The 17,948-nt window shown below is 40.0% G+C and overlaps 1 protein-coding gene across 4 annotated transcripts in view; it reads right to left on the reverse strand.

The window, feature by feature from the left end:
* Positions 1-17,948, reverse strand: part of srgap3 (SLIT-ROBO Rho GTPase activating protein 3) — a 160,454-nt gene that overhangs the window by 37,820 nt on the left and 104,686 nt on the right. For all 4 annotated transcript variants that reach the window (XM_062997863.1, XM_062997861.1, XM_062997862.1 and 1 more), the window contains 2 exons: positions 13,224-13,308; positions 2,749-2,776 (listed from right to left, as the gene is read on the reverse strand). In XM_062997863.1, coding sequence (XP_062853933.1) covers positions 2,749-2,776; positions 13,224-13,308 — 113 coding nt within the window. The remainder of the gene's footprint in view (positions 1-2,748; positions 2,777-13,223; positions 13,309-17,948) is intronic.

Genomic DNA, 17,948 nt, shown 5'->3' on the forward strand with positions numbered 1-17,948 from the left:
ACGGTTTGAGCAGGTTTTTATGGGCAAGTGCACAGATGGTGGTTAGCATCTGCTTGCCAGTAAATGCTCCGTTCTCACACACTGAACTCTGGCAGATCGTACCCATCCCTGCTCAGCGGGGGAAGTAAACTCGCCAGTGACAGCTTGAGGAGAAGTCCTCTACGACCGCTGCGTAATTCTGATGAAGTGCAGGAAACAAATATTTGCCCTCTCTCACACTTTCTACTTCCTTTCTGTGTCAATAAATTGTTCAGGGAGGTTTGTTCAGCTGAAACTGGGAGCAATGGAACTGACAAGCTGTTTATTTTATGTGAACATACCTCATTCTGAGGGCAGTAATGGCATATACGCATATGCTGTGCCAGTTTTTGTGATTCTTTAAATCAGAAGAGCACTTTTAATAAGGTTGATTATTATTAAAAACAATAAATAATGTTCATTCTCCAGGCTGTTACTGTTACTACTGTAGGATCTCACAAATACCATACAGAGCACTGCTGAAGGTTATAAAAAGCTGAGCTTCATAGCAGAAGACCTGCAGAAAGCTGTAAACATTCCTAAGCCCTCTGGTCATGCATCCACTATAATAAAATACTGTACAAAGAACCCTCAGAAGTTCCACATTGCTTCTAGAATAATGTTCAGTGGATGGAAATACACACTGCACACCAGCATCAAGCCTGGTGAAGGAAGCATTATAGTTTGGGGCTGTTTTGATGCTAAAGGTCTAAAAAGGTCAAACTTTTACATTTTTGGAAATATTTTTGAGGAGATAGTGTAGTCTGGCATGACCTGATGAGATATGTTTATGCAGGAAGACCCATTTACCTGTTGAAGTACAAGGATTTAAATACTTTTTTTCAGCCTGGTTTAAATGTGTTTTGGTATATAGTTAGTTTAGAAAACAAGCATGAGGATCAGACCACAGTTTACAAGGAATGAATGCAGAAACCCAGATTGTCTAACAATTAAGATGCTAAGATTTCATAAAAAACTGGTTGACCATAGTGCCATAGTGTTTAACACAGGCTAACACATCTGCAAAATAACAATCTGTCAAAAACTGCTAATATTTTAATAATCATTAATGGAGCTCCAAATTACAAAGTCAATTTCCACATGTTAACAAATTTGGTAAAATGCAATAAAAAGAAGAATCTGTGCTTCGGTAATTTGCTCCACTCTTTATTTCACTGACAGATGTACACAAAGATTTTTAATGTTTTCACTGACCAACTTTGTATTTTGTAAATATAAATGTAATGTAATTATGCCTGCAACACTCAAAAATAAGCGTGCACATGTTCAAAGATATTCAAGTTCCCTGGGCCCAGGATGGATGAAAGATAGTGAAAATATGTGCTGTGGTCAGACTCAGAAGAGTCCACATTTCAGTATTCCGCAGAAAGGACCATTCAGACTATTATCAGTGAAAGGTGCAAAACACCAACATCTGGGTGACTTGAACATACAGGTATGTGAAGGTACCACTGATGCACTGTAGAGGTGTATATTGGGATTTTAGAGAGACACACGTATATATATAATATTATATTTAACAAAACAATGCCTGGCCTGATTCTGCATGCACAGAAACAGTGTGGCTTCGTAGACACAGGGTCTGTCTAAAAACCTAGTAAGCTGCCTTACTGCCTACCTGGGCAGCTGCGTAAGTAGAGAGGATTCTAATAAGACATCGAACTCATAAGGCAGATCATTTAGATGCACTACTTAGACAGAGATTACAGTGATTACATTACCGCAGTTTTTGCTTTCCTTGAGCCATTCAAACTAAAGGGCTGAGGTGGCACAACCTGCTAGGATGCCAGTTAACATCTACCTCTGTGTCTGAAAACAGATAAACCGTCATTGACTAGCCTGAATTAGCAAAAAAGTCTGAATCTGAGACAGCCTTCTTCTCTGGAGATTGCAGAATGATGTAAAATCTGTCTATGTAGAGAGATCACTAGGTTTACAGACAGACCCACAAGTGTGTGTGCTTTACTAGCGTGCAGTCTGCAGTCCAGATCTGTCTACTATTGAAAACATGCAGGGCATCATGAAAAGGAGAATCAGATGAGTAGGCAGGTGTCCCCAGATTATGAGTCTGAATTGATTCAGAAGTGTAATTAACTAAAAAATATGATATTACGGTGGTAAACAATTGTTTAAACTTTTCTGAATGTGTTAAAGCACTGAATTTAAATTTTTTGTTTTTTTTCCAAAACACAAATGAGCTTATTAGTGAAAACACTGGAAATCTTTTCTTTGTACTTTTGTCAGTTCAACAAAGCTTTAAGAGAATCAAGAAATTACACATCTTGTTTTTACTGCCTATAACAAATCGTCCCAACCTTTTTGGAAATGGGGTTTGTTAATAAATAGCCTGAGCTAATTTAATTATGGAATGCTACAGAAAATTCACAAGCTAGATTGTATGGCATGAATTAAATGCAATTGTTTTATAAATCTCCCAGGGCTGTATTTGCATCTTCACTGAGCCCAGGTTGAGAACCATCGGTCTAAAACACTATCTACACATGCTAATGTTTCTCTCTGTGTAAAACAGCTGACCGGCAGTATTTCTTTTGATCCAGGTCCAGCTGTGCTATCAAATCTGATTAAAGTACTGACCGACTCCAGTCCATACCACCAATAATTCTTCATCTGAAACAATCAGCTAGGGTAGGGTAGGTGCAATATTTTGCTCTCGGTCATATATCAACCCACAGTGTAAAAGGAGCGTACCTGGTGGTTCCACACTCGGCTCTTTCTCCTGCAAAACACAAAGAGAGAGAAAGCAAGAATCAGAAACGTGAGCATCAGGAAGACGTTCAGTTTTGGGGCTGTAAGGGAGTGGATGCAGCGCTATAGAATATATAGAAGAGACCCAGGCTTTTCAGTGATGGATGAAGTGTAAGCAGCAGTGACCCTGATATTCAGACAATGAGGCTCAGCAGTTGCCGTAGAAACCTTGGCAGATCCCTGCGGGGCGATAGATGGCAGGAGCGCGTATGGTCATTTAACTGAGTGATGCATGTGAGGACTGACTAAGTTCTTTGTCTAAAAGACGCCAGTGTAGAGGGATAAGAACGGGTTTGCCACGCCTCCATGGTTACAAAATGACTCCATTTATGGCAAAAATAGCGGAACAGCCAATCGCTCCCAGCAACACTTTCAAAAAATCCAAATCAGCCGTCTATAACTGCCAAAACCTTAACAATTAAACCTCAAATAAGTAGTGAATGCTGTTTCAAATAACAGCTAGACATTAGATCATTTTATATACATTGGTGCCACAGAACAGCATTGGTCCTGAGGACCTGGGTTTAATCCTCACTTTCAGAGTTGGAAACAGAAAATAGCACGGATATTTTAAAATTGAATGCACACCCTGTTGTACTATAGGGTACCGTGCAATGAAAAGGGGCTGAAGTGAATGAATTTGAGAGTGTGAGTTGGAAGTGATGTGCCAAGGTGTATTTCCAAAAAAAAAAATAGAAAGAAAAAATTCAAAATTACATTTGAAATAAATGTCATTTTAAAATGTAATTTTTAAAACAAATCAAAATTACATCTCAAATAAAAAACACTAGAATATGCCCTTGCAGTAAATAGAATTTAAAATAAAATATGGCCACAGTGGTAAAACACACTAGCCCAGGGGTTTTCAACCTGTGGTGTGCGCCCCCCCAGGGGGGCATGAGTACCTGTCCAGGGGGGCGAGACATTACAAAGATTTTTTTTTATTTCTAAAACTAAAGCAATTCATTTTTCACCCACAGGAGACATACTTGATTAGTCTCACTGACCACGCACACACGCACATTTAATGTTATCCAGTTCAGTCTGAAAAAAAGGACCGTTGGCTAGCAAAACTTTAAAATAGGACTAACACTGAAGATAAATCAGTGACAAAAACAATGACTGCTGTTATAGGACATGTGTGTGTATGTGCTTAAGAGAGGTGTATAGCGGGAGATGCTCTGTTCACGATATCGCTATAAGTGATTCAGGAGACGATTCGTATAAGGCCACTCTATTAGACACTATTTGGCTCTGTGAAATAACGTTTACATTAAAAGCAAGGACCGCTTATGATTTACGACTAGTTGTAAATAAAATTGAACCACGAATTTCTGTGATGTGCTCGCAAAAACAGGCTCAGCCGTCGCATTGAATGAGATCAGCCTGTATTATCTTTTTGAAGTATACAGCAAAATTGCAATGTATGTATGATGTGCACGTTAATTATATTATTTCAGCTTGTCAAGGCTTTCCCAGGAAGGGGGGGGGGGCACAAGTTCGAGGTTGGCACACAGAAGGTGGCGCATGTCCAAAAAGGTTAAAAACCCGTGCACTAGCCCACCAGTGCTGAGATCTCGAGCTTGTAAGTTGGCTGCCGAGCGCCTAGACACGATTGGCTAATGTCTGCCAAGTAGGCGGGCTTAACAGATTCCTCATCTCTGCTGAAATTATGTCCTCTACTGGCTGGACGATAGCTCCTACATAAAGACAGTGCGTGACTCTCCGTACTTGATACTGATCCCTGTGTGAACCCGCTTCGTGTAGGTGAAAAGAAGCGGTTGGCAACTGCACACGTATCAGAGGGGGTGTTAGATACAGACCTCCTCAGCCAAGGCAGGAGGATAGATATTCATAGGGGTAATTGGATACGCCTAGACTGGGAGAAAAAGGAAAATGCATGAATAAAATAAATAAAAAGAATAAAAATGCCCTTGCCCTGTTTTGCACTTCCTGTCATCAAAACAAAAATCTTCTTTTTATAAAGCACTATGGCTGCTAAGGCTCCAAAAGAACGACTTATGAAACCGAGGTCAATTCTACTCCCTACAATTCTGCTCCAGCAAATCTACATATCAAACAGAGTGCATTATGGGAAGCGGGGCTTTTTGTACTGCCAGCTGAGAGGGAAAAATGCTTCAGAACAGACAAAATTGGCAGACAAAATTGCAGAGATCCTGTTATTCAGATTACTGGAGCGTGTCCAAGTCGCCTTTATATTTTCCACCTCGCTCATTTAAATCCGTCAGCAGAATCCTTTCACCAGGTGGAAGCACCAAATCAAGCGTGATGACATCACTAGTGCAGACTGAACCTGCATCGCCACTTGAATTGATGGACCAATTAGGTGAATAATTAAAAACATGGGTGGTACCTGCACCTACCATATGTCACAACACATCTCTCTCACACACACACCAACACACTTAGCTTGTGGCCAGACCCGAACGCAGACAGCCAGCCCTCTACGTCTGGACAGGCTCCGCTGATGAGATGAGCTGCGGTGTAATTGAGTGCAGGGGCTTCTGGGTAGCAGGGGGTCGTATTTGTCCGTGAACATTCATGCATATAACCGGGCTCAGCTGGGCTCTCCCAGACTCTCCCCCCATTAGATTAAGACCTGGCGCCCCAGCAGCTGCCCAAACGCTGCAGCTGATTGATTGGGTGCAAACTGCCCATAACAGAGGTGCAAATAACCTTCTCAGGGTAGATTGGGGTGGCCCCCAATTATTATGTCCATAATTCTGAATACTGGTTCTGGGAATGAGCAGCAGTTCTGATATTTAAAACACATATTCAAATGTAATGATGCAAGTTGTTTTTTTTATTGCCACTGATGCTGATGAAATGATGTGAAGTAATGTGAACAGGTTTGGATGGCACCTAACACTGCTGCTTTAATAAAAGAAATGATTTAAAGCTGTGTGCATCATGCAATTAAGTTAGCGTAACAGACTTTTCTGTGGTGTAGTGTGCTGACAATGTTTGATGTACACCGATCAGCCATAACATTAAAACTACCACCTTGTTTCTACACTCACTGTCCATTTTATCAGCTCCACTAACCATATAGAAGTCTATCTGTTTCTCTGCATGCTTTGTTAGCCCCCTTTCATGCTGTTCTTCAATGGTCAGGACTCTCCAAGGACCACTACAGAGCAGGTATTATTTAGGTGGTGGATCATTCTTAGCACTGCAGTGACACTGACATGGTGGTGGTGTGTTAGTGTGTGTTGTACTGGTATGAGTGGATCAGACACAGCAAAGCTGCTGGAGTTTTTAAACACCTCACTGTCACTGCTGGACTGAGAATAGTCCACCAACCAAAAACATTCAGCCAACAGCGCCCCGTGGGCAGCGTCCTGTGACCACTGATGAAGGTCTAGAAGATGACCAACTCAAACAGCAGCAATAGATGAGCGATCGTCTCTGACTTTACATCTACAAGGTGGTCCAACTATGTAGGAGTGTCTAATAGAGTGGACACGGTATTTAAAAACCCCAGCAGGACTGCTGTGTCTGATCCACTCATACCAGCACAACACACACTAACACACCACCACCATGTCAGTGTCACTGCAGTGCTGAGAATGATTCACCACCTAAATAATACCTGCTCTGTGGTGGTCCTGTGGGGGTCCTGACTATTAAAGAACAGGGTGAAAGCAGGCTAAACAGTATGCAGAGAAACAGATGGACTACAGTCAGTAATTGTAGAACTACAAAGTGCTTCTATATCTTAAGTGGAGCCGATAAAATGGACAGTGAGTGTAAAAACAAGGAGGTGGTTTTAATGTTATGGCTTATCAGTGTATGTGTTTATGTATGAGTGCATTTTGTCCCTTTAGAGATTACATAGTCAATGTAAAAGTGTGTTTCTCTACACATGTGATCATCTCTGTGTAGTCTGTGCTCTAAAAAACAAGTCAGTAAAGTATTATGCTCCGGATAGTTTCTCTATGTAGAGTTTATTTCTTATTGCAGCTAAAAACACGACTCGGGTAAGTGAGTTTGGAAAACTCCCAACTGATTCTGTGGATGTAGAGTGGGTGTGTCAAGACACAAGACAAGAATTTACATATTCATTATGGTAGCTGTGATGTGTATTGTAGCTTTCATTGATTTTATCATTCAATTTATGAGTGTTATTTAACGACTGCTGTGAAATGTGGCTCTTTTCTTTAAAAATCTGTAAAATTTGTGATTTTCGAAAAACAAGGTCCGTGAAATTAAGCAGATTTAGCTTTTAATTTAGTATGGCCCTACCAATATACCAAGTGTAATAAGTAACAGGAGACATTAACTGTGTTTACATGCACACAAATAATCTGCTTAAGATCGAGTTCAAGCAGTAATCTGACTATTCAAATAGGCATAGATAGCATACTTGGATTATCTTAATCTGATTAAGGATAAAGGATGTTCAGATTATTAGTAAGATGAATAAATGATGTGGATTTCTGCCTAGTAACAAGTGTTTAGCTCATGCTGGATTTGTGATTTCAGCTGATGGATGAGGTTAGGCAGGAATCTCTGGGGGATTTGATGTTCACAGTGACATTGTGATTTGTAGTCAGAGTATGGAGGTAGGTTATGCTTTTATCAGGATGGAGAAGAGGATTATGGATGTGGTGAGGGAGGACATGCAGGTGTTTGGTGTGACAGAGGAGGATGTTCAGGACGGGGCAAAATGGAGAGTAATGATACGCTGCGGCAACCCCTAACAGAAGCAGGCGAAAAAATGATGAGGCTGGATTTCTGATGGCTATTTCTTTTTTAGTAAAGTCTCCTACCAACTGCATTCTAACACATTTTTTTACACAGTTCTAAGAACACTGGAAAAATATACACCAATCAGCCATAACATTAAAACCACCTCCTTGTTTCTACACTCACTGTCCATTTTATCAGCTCCACTTACCATATAAAAGCACTTTGTAGTTCTACAATTACTAACTGTAGTCCATCTGTTTCTCTGCATGCTTTGTTATCCCCCTTTCATGCTGTTCTTCAATGGTCAGGACCCTCAAAGGACCACCACAGAGAAGGTATTATTTAGGTGGTGGGTGATTCTCAGCACTGCAGTGACACTGACATGGTGGTGGTGTGTTAGTGTGTGTTGTGCTGGTATGAGTGGATCAGAAACAGCAGCGCTGCTGGAGTTTTTAAATACCGTGTCTACTCACTGTCCACTCTATTAGACACTCCTACCTGGTTGGTCCACCTTGTAGATGTAAAGTCAGAGACGATCGCTCATCTATTACTGCTGTTTGAGTCGGTCATCTTCTAGACCTTCATCAGTGGTCACAGGATGCTGCCCACAGGGCGCTGTTGGCTGGATATTTTTGGTTGGTGGACTATTCTCAGTCCAGCAGTGACAGTGAGGTGTTTAAAAACTCCAGCAGCTTTGCTGTGTCTTATCCACTCATACCAGCACAACACACACTAACACACCACCACCATGTCAGTGTCACTGCAGTGCTGAGAATCATTCACCACCCAAATAATACCTGCTCTGTGGTGGTCCTGGGAGAGTCCTGACCATTGAAGAACAGCATGAAAGTGGCTAACAAAGCATGCAAAGAAACAGATGGACTACAGTCAGTAATTGTAAAACTACATAGTGCTTCTATATGGTAAGTGGAGCTGATAAAATGGACAGTGAGTGTAGAAACAAGGAGGTGGTTTTAATCCTGATTGGTGTATGGGTGAAAGACGAATAGGGTGTTCCAAGTACCAAAAAAATAAAATAGTTAAATTGTAAAGTTTTTTCATTTAATATTGAGCACAAATGTGTCACCTATGTAAATATGTATTTTTTTCCTCAGCATTTTGCTTATTTAATATTTTTAGTGTTGTTGACACACAAGGGCACAAAAATGTCATTCAGTGCAACAACTAATTTACGAAAAAATACACACACAAGGAACAATCTTAGCCACTTCAAATGTATAAGTTTAGTATATCTCTTACAAAAGATTTAAAACCTCAGAAGAAACTGTACTTACTCTGTTTTGAATTTTCTGTGCATTGTTTGCACTCTAATGCGTCTTGGGATTTTGTTTATTTGTATACAAGACGTTTTTGCTACACATTCTATTCTATTTAATACCCAATCAAACTCCGTTTTCTATGAAGCAGGCCTGGATTCTCTTGCATTCATATGAAAAAAATATATAATAATTAATTGTTACAGTTATTTTAAGCAAATGTTTTTGTTGCACTGTATGATGATTTTATGTTGCACTGAATGACATACTCCAAATTATCCTGTTACATCAGAATATTCATGACTCAATTTGTTTTTTAGTTCTCTATTGATTAAAGTAGCAGTAGTAGAATGAAAATATGCCACACCAGTGGCAAGTATGTTATGATATTACTACATCACAAAAAAGTAAGGCAATAAAAAAATCTTTATTCTGAAATAAAACAAGAAACTTGCGTAAAAGTGATGTAACATGAGATCATTTGAAGTCCTCAGTCATAGCATGAAAAAATGGTTGCTGTTAAAGCATTTCAATATATTCATAAAGCATTTTAATATTAAAACATAGCTAATGAAGCCATCATAACAACTTGTAAGCCACCAGAACAGTGTGGATGTGTGGAATTTGTCGTAACGTGAAAAAGTTGCTAAATTCATTCAGCAGTGAAAACCATTTGAAGTCACATTTTATTTCATGAACTGAACAAATGTTTTCCAGTCTTTTGTTGTTAACCTTGAGGTTATTAATTAGAATTAATAATTAGAATCATTATTAATTAGAATCCCTAATTAGAATCATGCAATGTAAGACAAAGTAGGTTGCATAGCATATGTAATAAATTATAAAATAATTCATCAATCACATGATATCAAACACATGATATTATACATATAATACACATGACATTTGCAAAACAGCATCACGTTTGTCTTAAACCTGTTCTCTTCATTTACTCCTGTTTAAGATGTAGCTCTTCCCATACCTATCCTACATCTTACATGTACTTTGCTCACTTTATTCATCTTATTTACATAAGATTCATTTATAGACATTACAATCACATTTCTCTTCTCTTTGCTAGTTTTTCCTCCCTGTGAACAGGATTTTCCTTCAATTTCTGTCTGTACCTAGCTGATCTCTCTTTAACAGATAAGGGCATCTATAAAGAAAAACATAATTATTAATATTCATTGTAATTACTGCTCTTATTAAGGAAGCCTAGAATGGTATAAAGTGGTTTTAATATTTAAAAATAATTTTAAAATATTGAAAAGTCAGTATAACAATGTCATTGTCAATTTAGTGCAACAGCAAAATTCTGTTGTACTGAATGACAGATATTTTACTTTAGCACATTTTACAGTTATCCCAGTGGTTGGCCAAAGTTAACATTGACCTTAGCTCGAAGACATTTCTACACATATTCACATTTAAATGTTAATAACCTTGTTTGTTTACAAAAGTAACCGCAATATTACGTTTTCTGTGTTGTACTGAATGACACTCAGTTTTGATCTTTAATGTACTATGTCAGTAAAAAGACATTTTTATCAAATAATGTTGAAATGCATTGACCTCGTGTGTGTGCTGAAGGGTCCCCAGGTGTCTTACTTTGTTGTTATAATTGGTCACATTACTGCAGTAACTTGATCACATTTCAAAATAAAGGTTTTTATTAACGTTGTACTGAATGACAACTGAAGATTGGGAAAATGGGGACTGAAAGTGTCTTGAATATTATTAATATTAAAAAACACATCTGATGGAACATCATTTAATATGTCACACATGACATTTGTACAATTATGCCAAAGCAGTAAATTTTAAGTTTTACTTAAGATTAATTTTTTCTTAATGTTTTATTCCTTGAAGAGGTAGGAGGACAGTTGCACTGAATGACATTTTGGGGGTTTCAAGGGTAATTTTTTCAAAAATCATACATTTTCTGTAAAAATAACTTTAAGTTTCAGTAAACATGTACAAATGGAGTAGATTGAAGGTATATCCACTTATATTAACATAATTTTATAATATTTATCAAGTGGGGACACTAAAAAGTTACGTCTCGTCTTTGACCCGTATACTGATATGTACTATGTTGGGCAGCTGTAGCCTAGCGGTTAGGGTAACTAGTAATCAGAAAACTGCTCATTCAAGCCTCACCACACAGGCCACTGTTGGACTCCTAAGCAAGGCCCATAAACCTCAATTGCTTAGACTATACACTGTCACAATATTGTAAGTCACTTGGGATAAAAAGTGTCCGCTAAATGCCAAAAATGTTATATAATGAAATGTAATAACATTTAGGGTACTGGACTAGTAATCAAAAGTTCGCTGGTTCAAGCCCCACCACTGCCAGGTTGTCACTGTTGGGTCCTTGATATATATATACTGTCACAGTACTGTAAGTTGCTTTGGATAAAAGTGTCCACTAAATGCCGAAAATGTAAATGTACTGCGTAGTGCACTACTCTCAGATTAAGGACACTACCTCATTTAAGCAGCAATCAAAAACACTAGCATCTGCTGCTTCCACCACCATTAAAAAAACACAAAGAGAAACTTAAAAGTTGCATTTCTGTAAACTAAAAACCTCAGGATAATTACGCTTTTAACCACAGTCATAGATGTGGTATTTATCAGCACAATTCCGCTATTGTGTGTTCGTGTAAACACACTCATTATGAATTGCACTGAAAGCATCTTTTAGCTTTTCTCAAACCTAAATCTGTCCAGATGTGGAAAACAGGGTGAATGTTGACTCACTGAAGTCTTGTGAATCTCAATGTGTATTTATAGTTCTAAATCTGTTAGGTATTTCAGACTGGGTCGTCAAGGTGATCATTCAGTTTTGTGTTTATTTTTAGGGCTGTAAATTCATAGCATTTGGCAACTCGTCTGCCATAAACATTCAATATATTTTGAGCCTGATTGAAACTCTATTAGCTGCCTGCTATTGTTATGACAGCTTTAGAGCTCTTTTACAGCCATATTGGTCGTCAAATTATTAAAACCTACTAGTACAGCTGTGTTTGGAATTATTATTTGGTCCCATTAAAATACTGTAATTTGTTGTTTCCATTATTTTGTCCATACCTGTGCATTTTAAATAACTGGTCATGTTGCCAAATTGGTTTGTGTTTAGTGATCATTGTTTCTCATGGCAACCGTAATATTTTCCTTTATTAGCCATACTAGTTCAAGATACCAAGCTGGAAGCTAGCTAATAAGCAAAACTGTAGTCGTGTGACTGTCAATTTTTAACCATCACACAAAAGTTAAAAGTTCAAAAAGAAAGATTGCATTGAACGGTAAATCACTACACTAGAATTTGAATATGGTGGTTGTTAGGTGATATGTAAGGATGCTTTGCTGTGTCAGGACCTGAATTCTAATTTCACTCTCGCAAAAACTACCTAAGGAGAATGTAAGGTTGTCTATTTATGAGGTAAAGCTGAGGCAATTCTGGGTAATATCCAGAATAGTGGTTATATTTATGTAAGTGGGCGTGCACATTTGTGAGTTGTTATTATGCAAGTACTTGTTTGTCTGCTATAAATCGTTGTAGTGTGCACTATTACTTTCAATGTATGTAACAAGATACTGAGGCCTTAATTTTCTGTAAATTATCCATCCAGCCATCTGTCTGTCTGTCTGTCTGTCTGTCTCTCTATATATATATATACAGTATATTTCTGTATCTATCTGATTGTCTATCTATATGTATGTCTGTCTGTATATATTTATATATCTGTCTGTCTATCTATCTATCTATCTATCTATCTATCTATCTATCTATCTATCTATCTATCTATCTATCTATCTGTCTGTCTGTCCATCTGTCTATCTATCTATCTGTCTATCTATCTATCTGTTTATCTATTTGTCTGTCCATCTGTCTATCTGTCCATCTATCTGTCCATCTATCTGTCCATCCATCCATCTATCTATCTATCTATCTATCTATCTATCTATCTATCTATCTATCTATCTATCTATCTATCTATCTATCTATCTATCTATCTATCTATCTATCTATCTATCTTTGTTGATTGGTTTGTATCAAGTTCTCTTGATATCTGAGAATGATCTGAAATCCATCACTGCAAGACATATGAAGTTGGGAAAATTCACAAAAGTTTTAATTTGGCATGTAGTAAAGAACATCCCTAACTAAATCTTGGTGGAAATCATTACCACATTGTTGTCCTAAACAGCCAGTAAACAACAAATCCCCCTTTTAAATGTCTGTGCTGAAAGACCAGAAGTGACAGGAAGCATTTTAAAGCCACTCCTCATTAAGCACTGACTCTTTCACAATAATTGCGTTTTAATGTGCCGCCTTCAAACAGCACCTCTCACAGAGACCAAAGTCACAGTGACAGACACTCACACAAGCACTGACAGTTTTATTCAAGCACTCACCTTCCCCCAGAGTCTGCTTCAGCAAGTCATGCTTGGCCTGCAGTTTAATGATGAGGTTGCTGCCATTCAGGTACTCTTTAAATTTCTGTACACACACACACACAGATAAAGCTGTCAATACGCAAATTACACAAATTCTGACAAAGAACAACGCCTTCAGCTTCAACAGATAAATATATACCGATCAACCATAACATTAAAACCACCTCCTTGTTTCTACACTCACAGTGAGTGTATTTTATCAGCTCCACTTACCATAAAGAACTTTGTAGTTCTACAATTACTGACTGTAGTCCATCTGTTTCTCTGCATGCTTTGTTAGCCCCCTTTCACGTTGTTCTTCAATGGTCAGGACCCCCCCAGTACCGCTACAGAGTAGATATTATTTAGGTGGTGGATCATTCTCAGCACTGCAGTGACACTGACATGGTGGTGGTGTGTTAGTGTGTGTTGTGCTGGTATGAGTGGATCAGACACAGCAGCGCTGCTGGAGTTTTTAAACACCTCACTGTCACTGCTGGACTGAGAATAGTCCACCAACCAAAAATATTCAGCCAACAGCGCCCTGTGGGCAGCGTCCTGTGGCCACTAATGGACTAGAAGATGACCAACTCAAACAGCAGCAATAGATGAGCGATCATCTCTGACTTTACATCTACAAGGTGGACCAACTAGGTAGGAGTGTCTAATAGAGTGGACAGTAAGTGGACACACTATTTAAAAACACCAGCAGCGCTGCTGTGTCTGATCCACTCATACCAGCACAACACACACTAACACACCACCACCATGTCATTGTCAGCGCAGTGCTGAGAATGATCCACCGCCCAAATAATACCTGCTCTGTGGTGGTCCTGTGGGGGTCCTGACCATTGAAGAACAGCATGAAAGGGGGCTAACAAAGCATGCAGAGAAACAGATAGACTACAGTCAGTAATTGTAGAACTACAAAGTGCTTCTATATGGTAAGTGGAGCTGATAAAATGGACAGTGAGTGTAGAAACAAGGAGGTGGTTTTAATGTTATCAGTGTATATGTATTATTATTGCTGCACCAACTCAGTTTTTTTCAAAAAGCAGTTTCATTTCCGTTTCATTTCTCAGTCATGGTACCTTGTTGCCAGCATTTTATCATTTTTCATTTGCGATAAGGCATGCTGGGCAGATTTTTAATTTAAATATATGGGTCCAAGACACTGGTCTTAGATTAGATAAGAACACTGATCATACATAGTAAATAAGTAAAAAATATATACACAATATGGCTAAATGTATGTAGACACCAGACCATGAGCTTGTTGGACAACCCAGTCCAAAGCTGTTAGCTTTAATATAAAGTTTGCTCTTGTGTTGTGGCTGTTGTGTGAGTTCTGTAGTCTGAGTTTGAATCTCAGCTCTGCTACTGGTCGGCTGGGTGCCTCCTAGCCTGTGCTTGCAGCAGACAAATTAGACACTAGTCTGCTTGATGGGAAAAGACCGGACTTAAAAATGGGTGGTGTCTTTGATGGCGTCTTCAAAAATATTGAATTAATTCTTGCAGTTCTCATTTCATCATGTGTTAGAACTAGGGATGTAACGATGCACCACAAAACAGTTTTTTAGATATACTTTATTTGTCTTTTATACATATACAGGTGTACAGTACAATGAAATTCTTTCTTCGCATATCCCAGCTTGTTTGGAAGCTGGGTCAGAGCGCAGGGTCAGCCATCTTACGGCGCCCCTGGAGCAGAGAGGGTTAAGGGTCTTGCTCAAGGTCTTGCTGCATAGCAGAGCCTGGATTTGAACCCCCAATCTTCCGGTTGATAGCCCAAAGCTCTACCCACTAGGCTACCACTGTCCCTTAAATAACCGATTAAAAAATTCCACGATTCAGCCGCTCAGGTGGCGCAGCGGTAAAAAGACACGCGCTGCAACCAGGGCTGGATTTCGAAGGAGCGTCGTTTCGAATCCAGCTCTGCCTTCACGGTCGAGACTGGGTGGCTATGGACAACGATTGGCCTGTTGTCCGGGTGGGGGGCGGGACTTGAGACCGTAGGGGATGCTCTCTCAGGAACGGGGCGGTTGCGCCCTCTGCTGGCTGGTTGGTGGCGCCTGTATGGAGACGGGAGGGGGTGTGGCGGGGTGTGTGATCCTCCGTGCACAGTACTCTGCCACGCTACACTCGTCAAGTGTGGGTGATAAGACGGTCGATTGGCTGTGCACGTTTCGGAGGAGGCGTGGAACGGCCTCGTCAGCCCCAATCAGGAGCAGGAATCCGCACTAATGAGAGGATGATAGATGGGATGAAATTGGACGCGCTAAATCTATGAAAAAAAATAAAAAATAAAAAATAAATAAAAAAATTATTCCACGATTCAAATTAATTTGATATGTAAAATGAATCGATATTTACTTTAAACAGCAGAGGGCACTGACGCTATACACCTAACCTGGTTGACGTCACTGGCGCTATACGCCTGGTTGCCAGATTCGGGTTTTCTTAATTCAAAATTGTTTTGCATAGTTTGTACCTACCTCAGAAATAAAGGGCATTCATTATTTAGATAAATAAAAGATAAGCACAAATACAGTATTTTATTTTATTAAGAGAAATAATAAAAGGAAACTTCGTCATAATTTGTCTTTAATTTCAGTTTTAAAAAATCGGGAAAAAATTGTATCATGAACCCAGTATCGTGAATCGCATCGCATCGTACGTAGAGTGTATCGTTACATCCCTAGTTATAACAATAAACCCTTTATTGTGCATATCAGCGTGACTGTGAATGCTACTTGGTGCCAGGTGAAACCATTAATTCACTCTTTATTTCTAGATAGCTAGTGCATTTATATCCACTGCATTAGATCAGAGAAACAGAACATGCTAGCTAGCTAATGTCACTGTTGCAGTGTTTGTGGTACTTTCTGTGGCTGTGAGGTATAGTGTGAATAATGTTTACAGTCTAGACTTGAGACTGAGCTAAACAAGTAATGCTAGCTTGCACGCTCTATTTTTACAATTCTTTTTATGCAGTTTCTTCCTTTTTCTCTCAGTGTAACATAGCCAATTAGTCTTCCACTGCTGGGAACCCTGATCGCATCCGAGGAGGGAATATTTGCCTGACGCACACTCCCTCCGTGTGTACGGCCCACCCACAGTCCACTTATTCGGTGGATTTGCGCACACGATTCATGCACTAATTTTTACGTTTCTCCACTTCTGTACAGGCTCCTCGAGCTACTAAACAGGGTCCTTACACAGCGTTAAAGACCCCGCCCCCTTATTAGTCCAGTCTTATTCACACCCAGCTGACTAGTGCTCAATTTTGTCCACTGCTGGCACTGATAATTGTGTCTACTAGGGGGCACCCAGTAGGAACTCAGAGAGTTCAGAAAAATCCCGCTGCGGCCCCTGGTGCTAAGTCATTTCTTTATACTATTTACTAACCTATTAGATTCCAAAAGATAAACTAAAGTCCCGCCTTTCATTAAAACTCTATCAACAAGGCCGCTCAGGTGGTGCAGCGGTAAAAAACACGCTGGAACCAGAGCTGGGATCTCGAATACATCATATCGAGTCTCAGCTCTGCCTGCCGGCTGGGCTGAGCAGTCACGTTAACAATGATTGGCCTTGTGGGGTGGGATTAAGCCGGATAGGGTCTCTCTAATAACTAATGCAATTACGACCTCTGCTGGCTGATTGATGACACCTGCACAGAGATGGGAAAAGAGTGCATTCAGGGTGTGTCACTCAGTACACAGTGCTGAGCTGCACTGCACTCGTCAAAGTGTAGGTGACAAAATGCATACGACTGATGCCCACGTGTCGGAGGGGGCGTGGGTTAGCTTCGTTCTCCTCAATCAGAGTGGGGATCGGCATTGATGGAGAGGAAGCGTAATGCAATCGAGCAATTGGATGCGCTAAAAAAGGGAGAAAAGGGTGGATGTCATATAGACATGAAACTTGGATATAACTTAGAGTAGTCAGTGTACAACTTGTATAGCAGTGTAGATTTACTGTCTTCTGAAAATAACTCAACACACAGCCATTAATGTCTAAATAGCTGGCAACATAAGTGAGTACACCCCACAGTGAACATGTCCAAATTGTGCCCAAATGTGTCGTTGTCCCTCCCTGGTGTCATGTGTCAAGGTCCCAGGTGTAAATGGGGAGCAGGGCTGTTAAATTTGGTGTTTTGGGTACAATTCTCTCATACTGGCCAATGGATATTCAACATGGCACCTCATGGCAAAGAACTCTCTGAGGATGTGAGAAATAGAATTGTTGCTCTCCACAAAGATGGCCTGGGCTATAAGAAGATTGCTAACACCCTGAAACTGAGCTACAGCATGGTGGCCAAGGTCATACAGCGGTTTTCCAGGACAGGTTCCACTCGGAACAGGCTTCGCCAGGGTCGACCAAAGAAGTTGAGTCCACGTGTTCGGCGTCATATCCAGAGGTTGGCTTTAAAAAATAGACACATGAGTGCTGTCAGCATTGCTGCAGAGGTTGAAGACGTGGGAGGTCAGCCTGTCAGTGCTCAGACCATACGCCGCACACTACATCAACTCGGTCTGCATGGTCGTCATCCCAGAAGGAAGCTGACGCACAAGAAAGCCCGCAAACAGTTTGCTGAAGACAAGCAGTCCAAGAACATGGATTACTGGAATGCCCTGTGGTCTGACGAGACCAAGATAAACTTGTTTGGCTCAGATGGTGTCCAGCATGTGTGGCGGCGCCCTG

The sequence above is a fragment of the Trichomycterus rosablanca genome, chromosome 6 (assembly GCF_030014385.1).
Source record: "Trichomycterus rosablanca isolate fTriRos1 chromosome 6, fTriRos1.hap1, whole genome shotgun sequence".
Taxonomy (NCBI): Eukaryota; Metazoa; Chordata; class Actinopteri; order Siluriformes; family Trichomycteridae; genus Trichomycterus; species Trichomycterus rosablanca.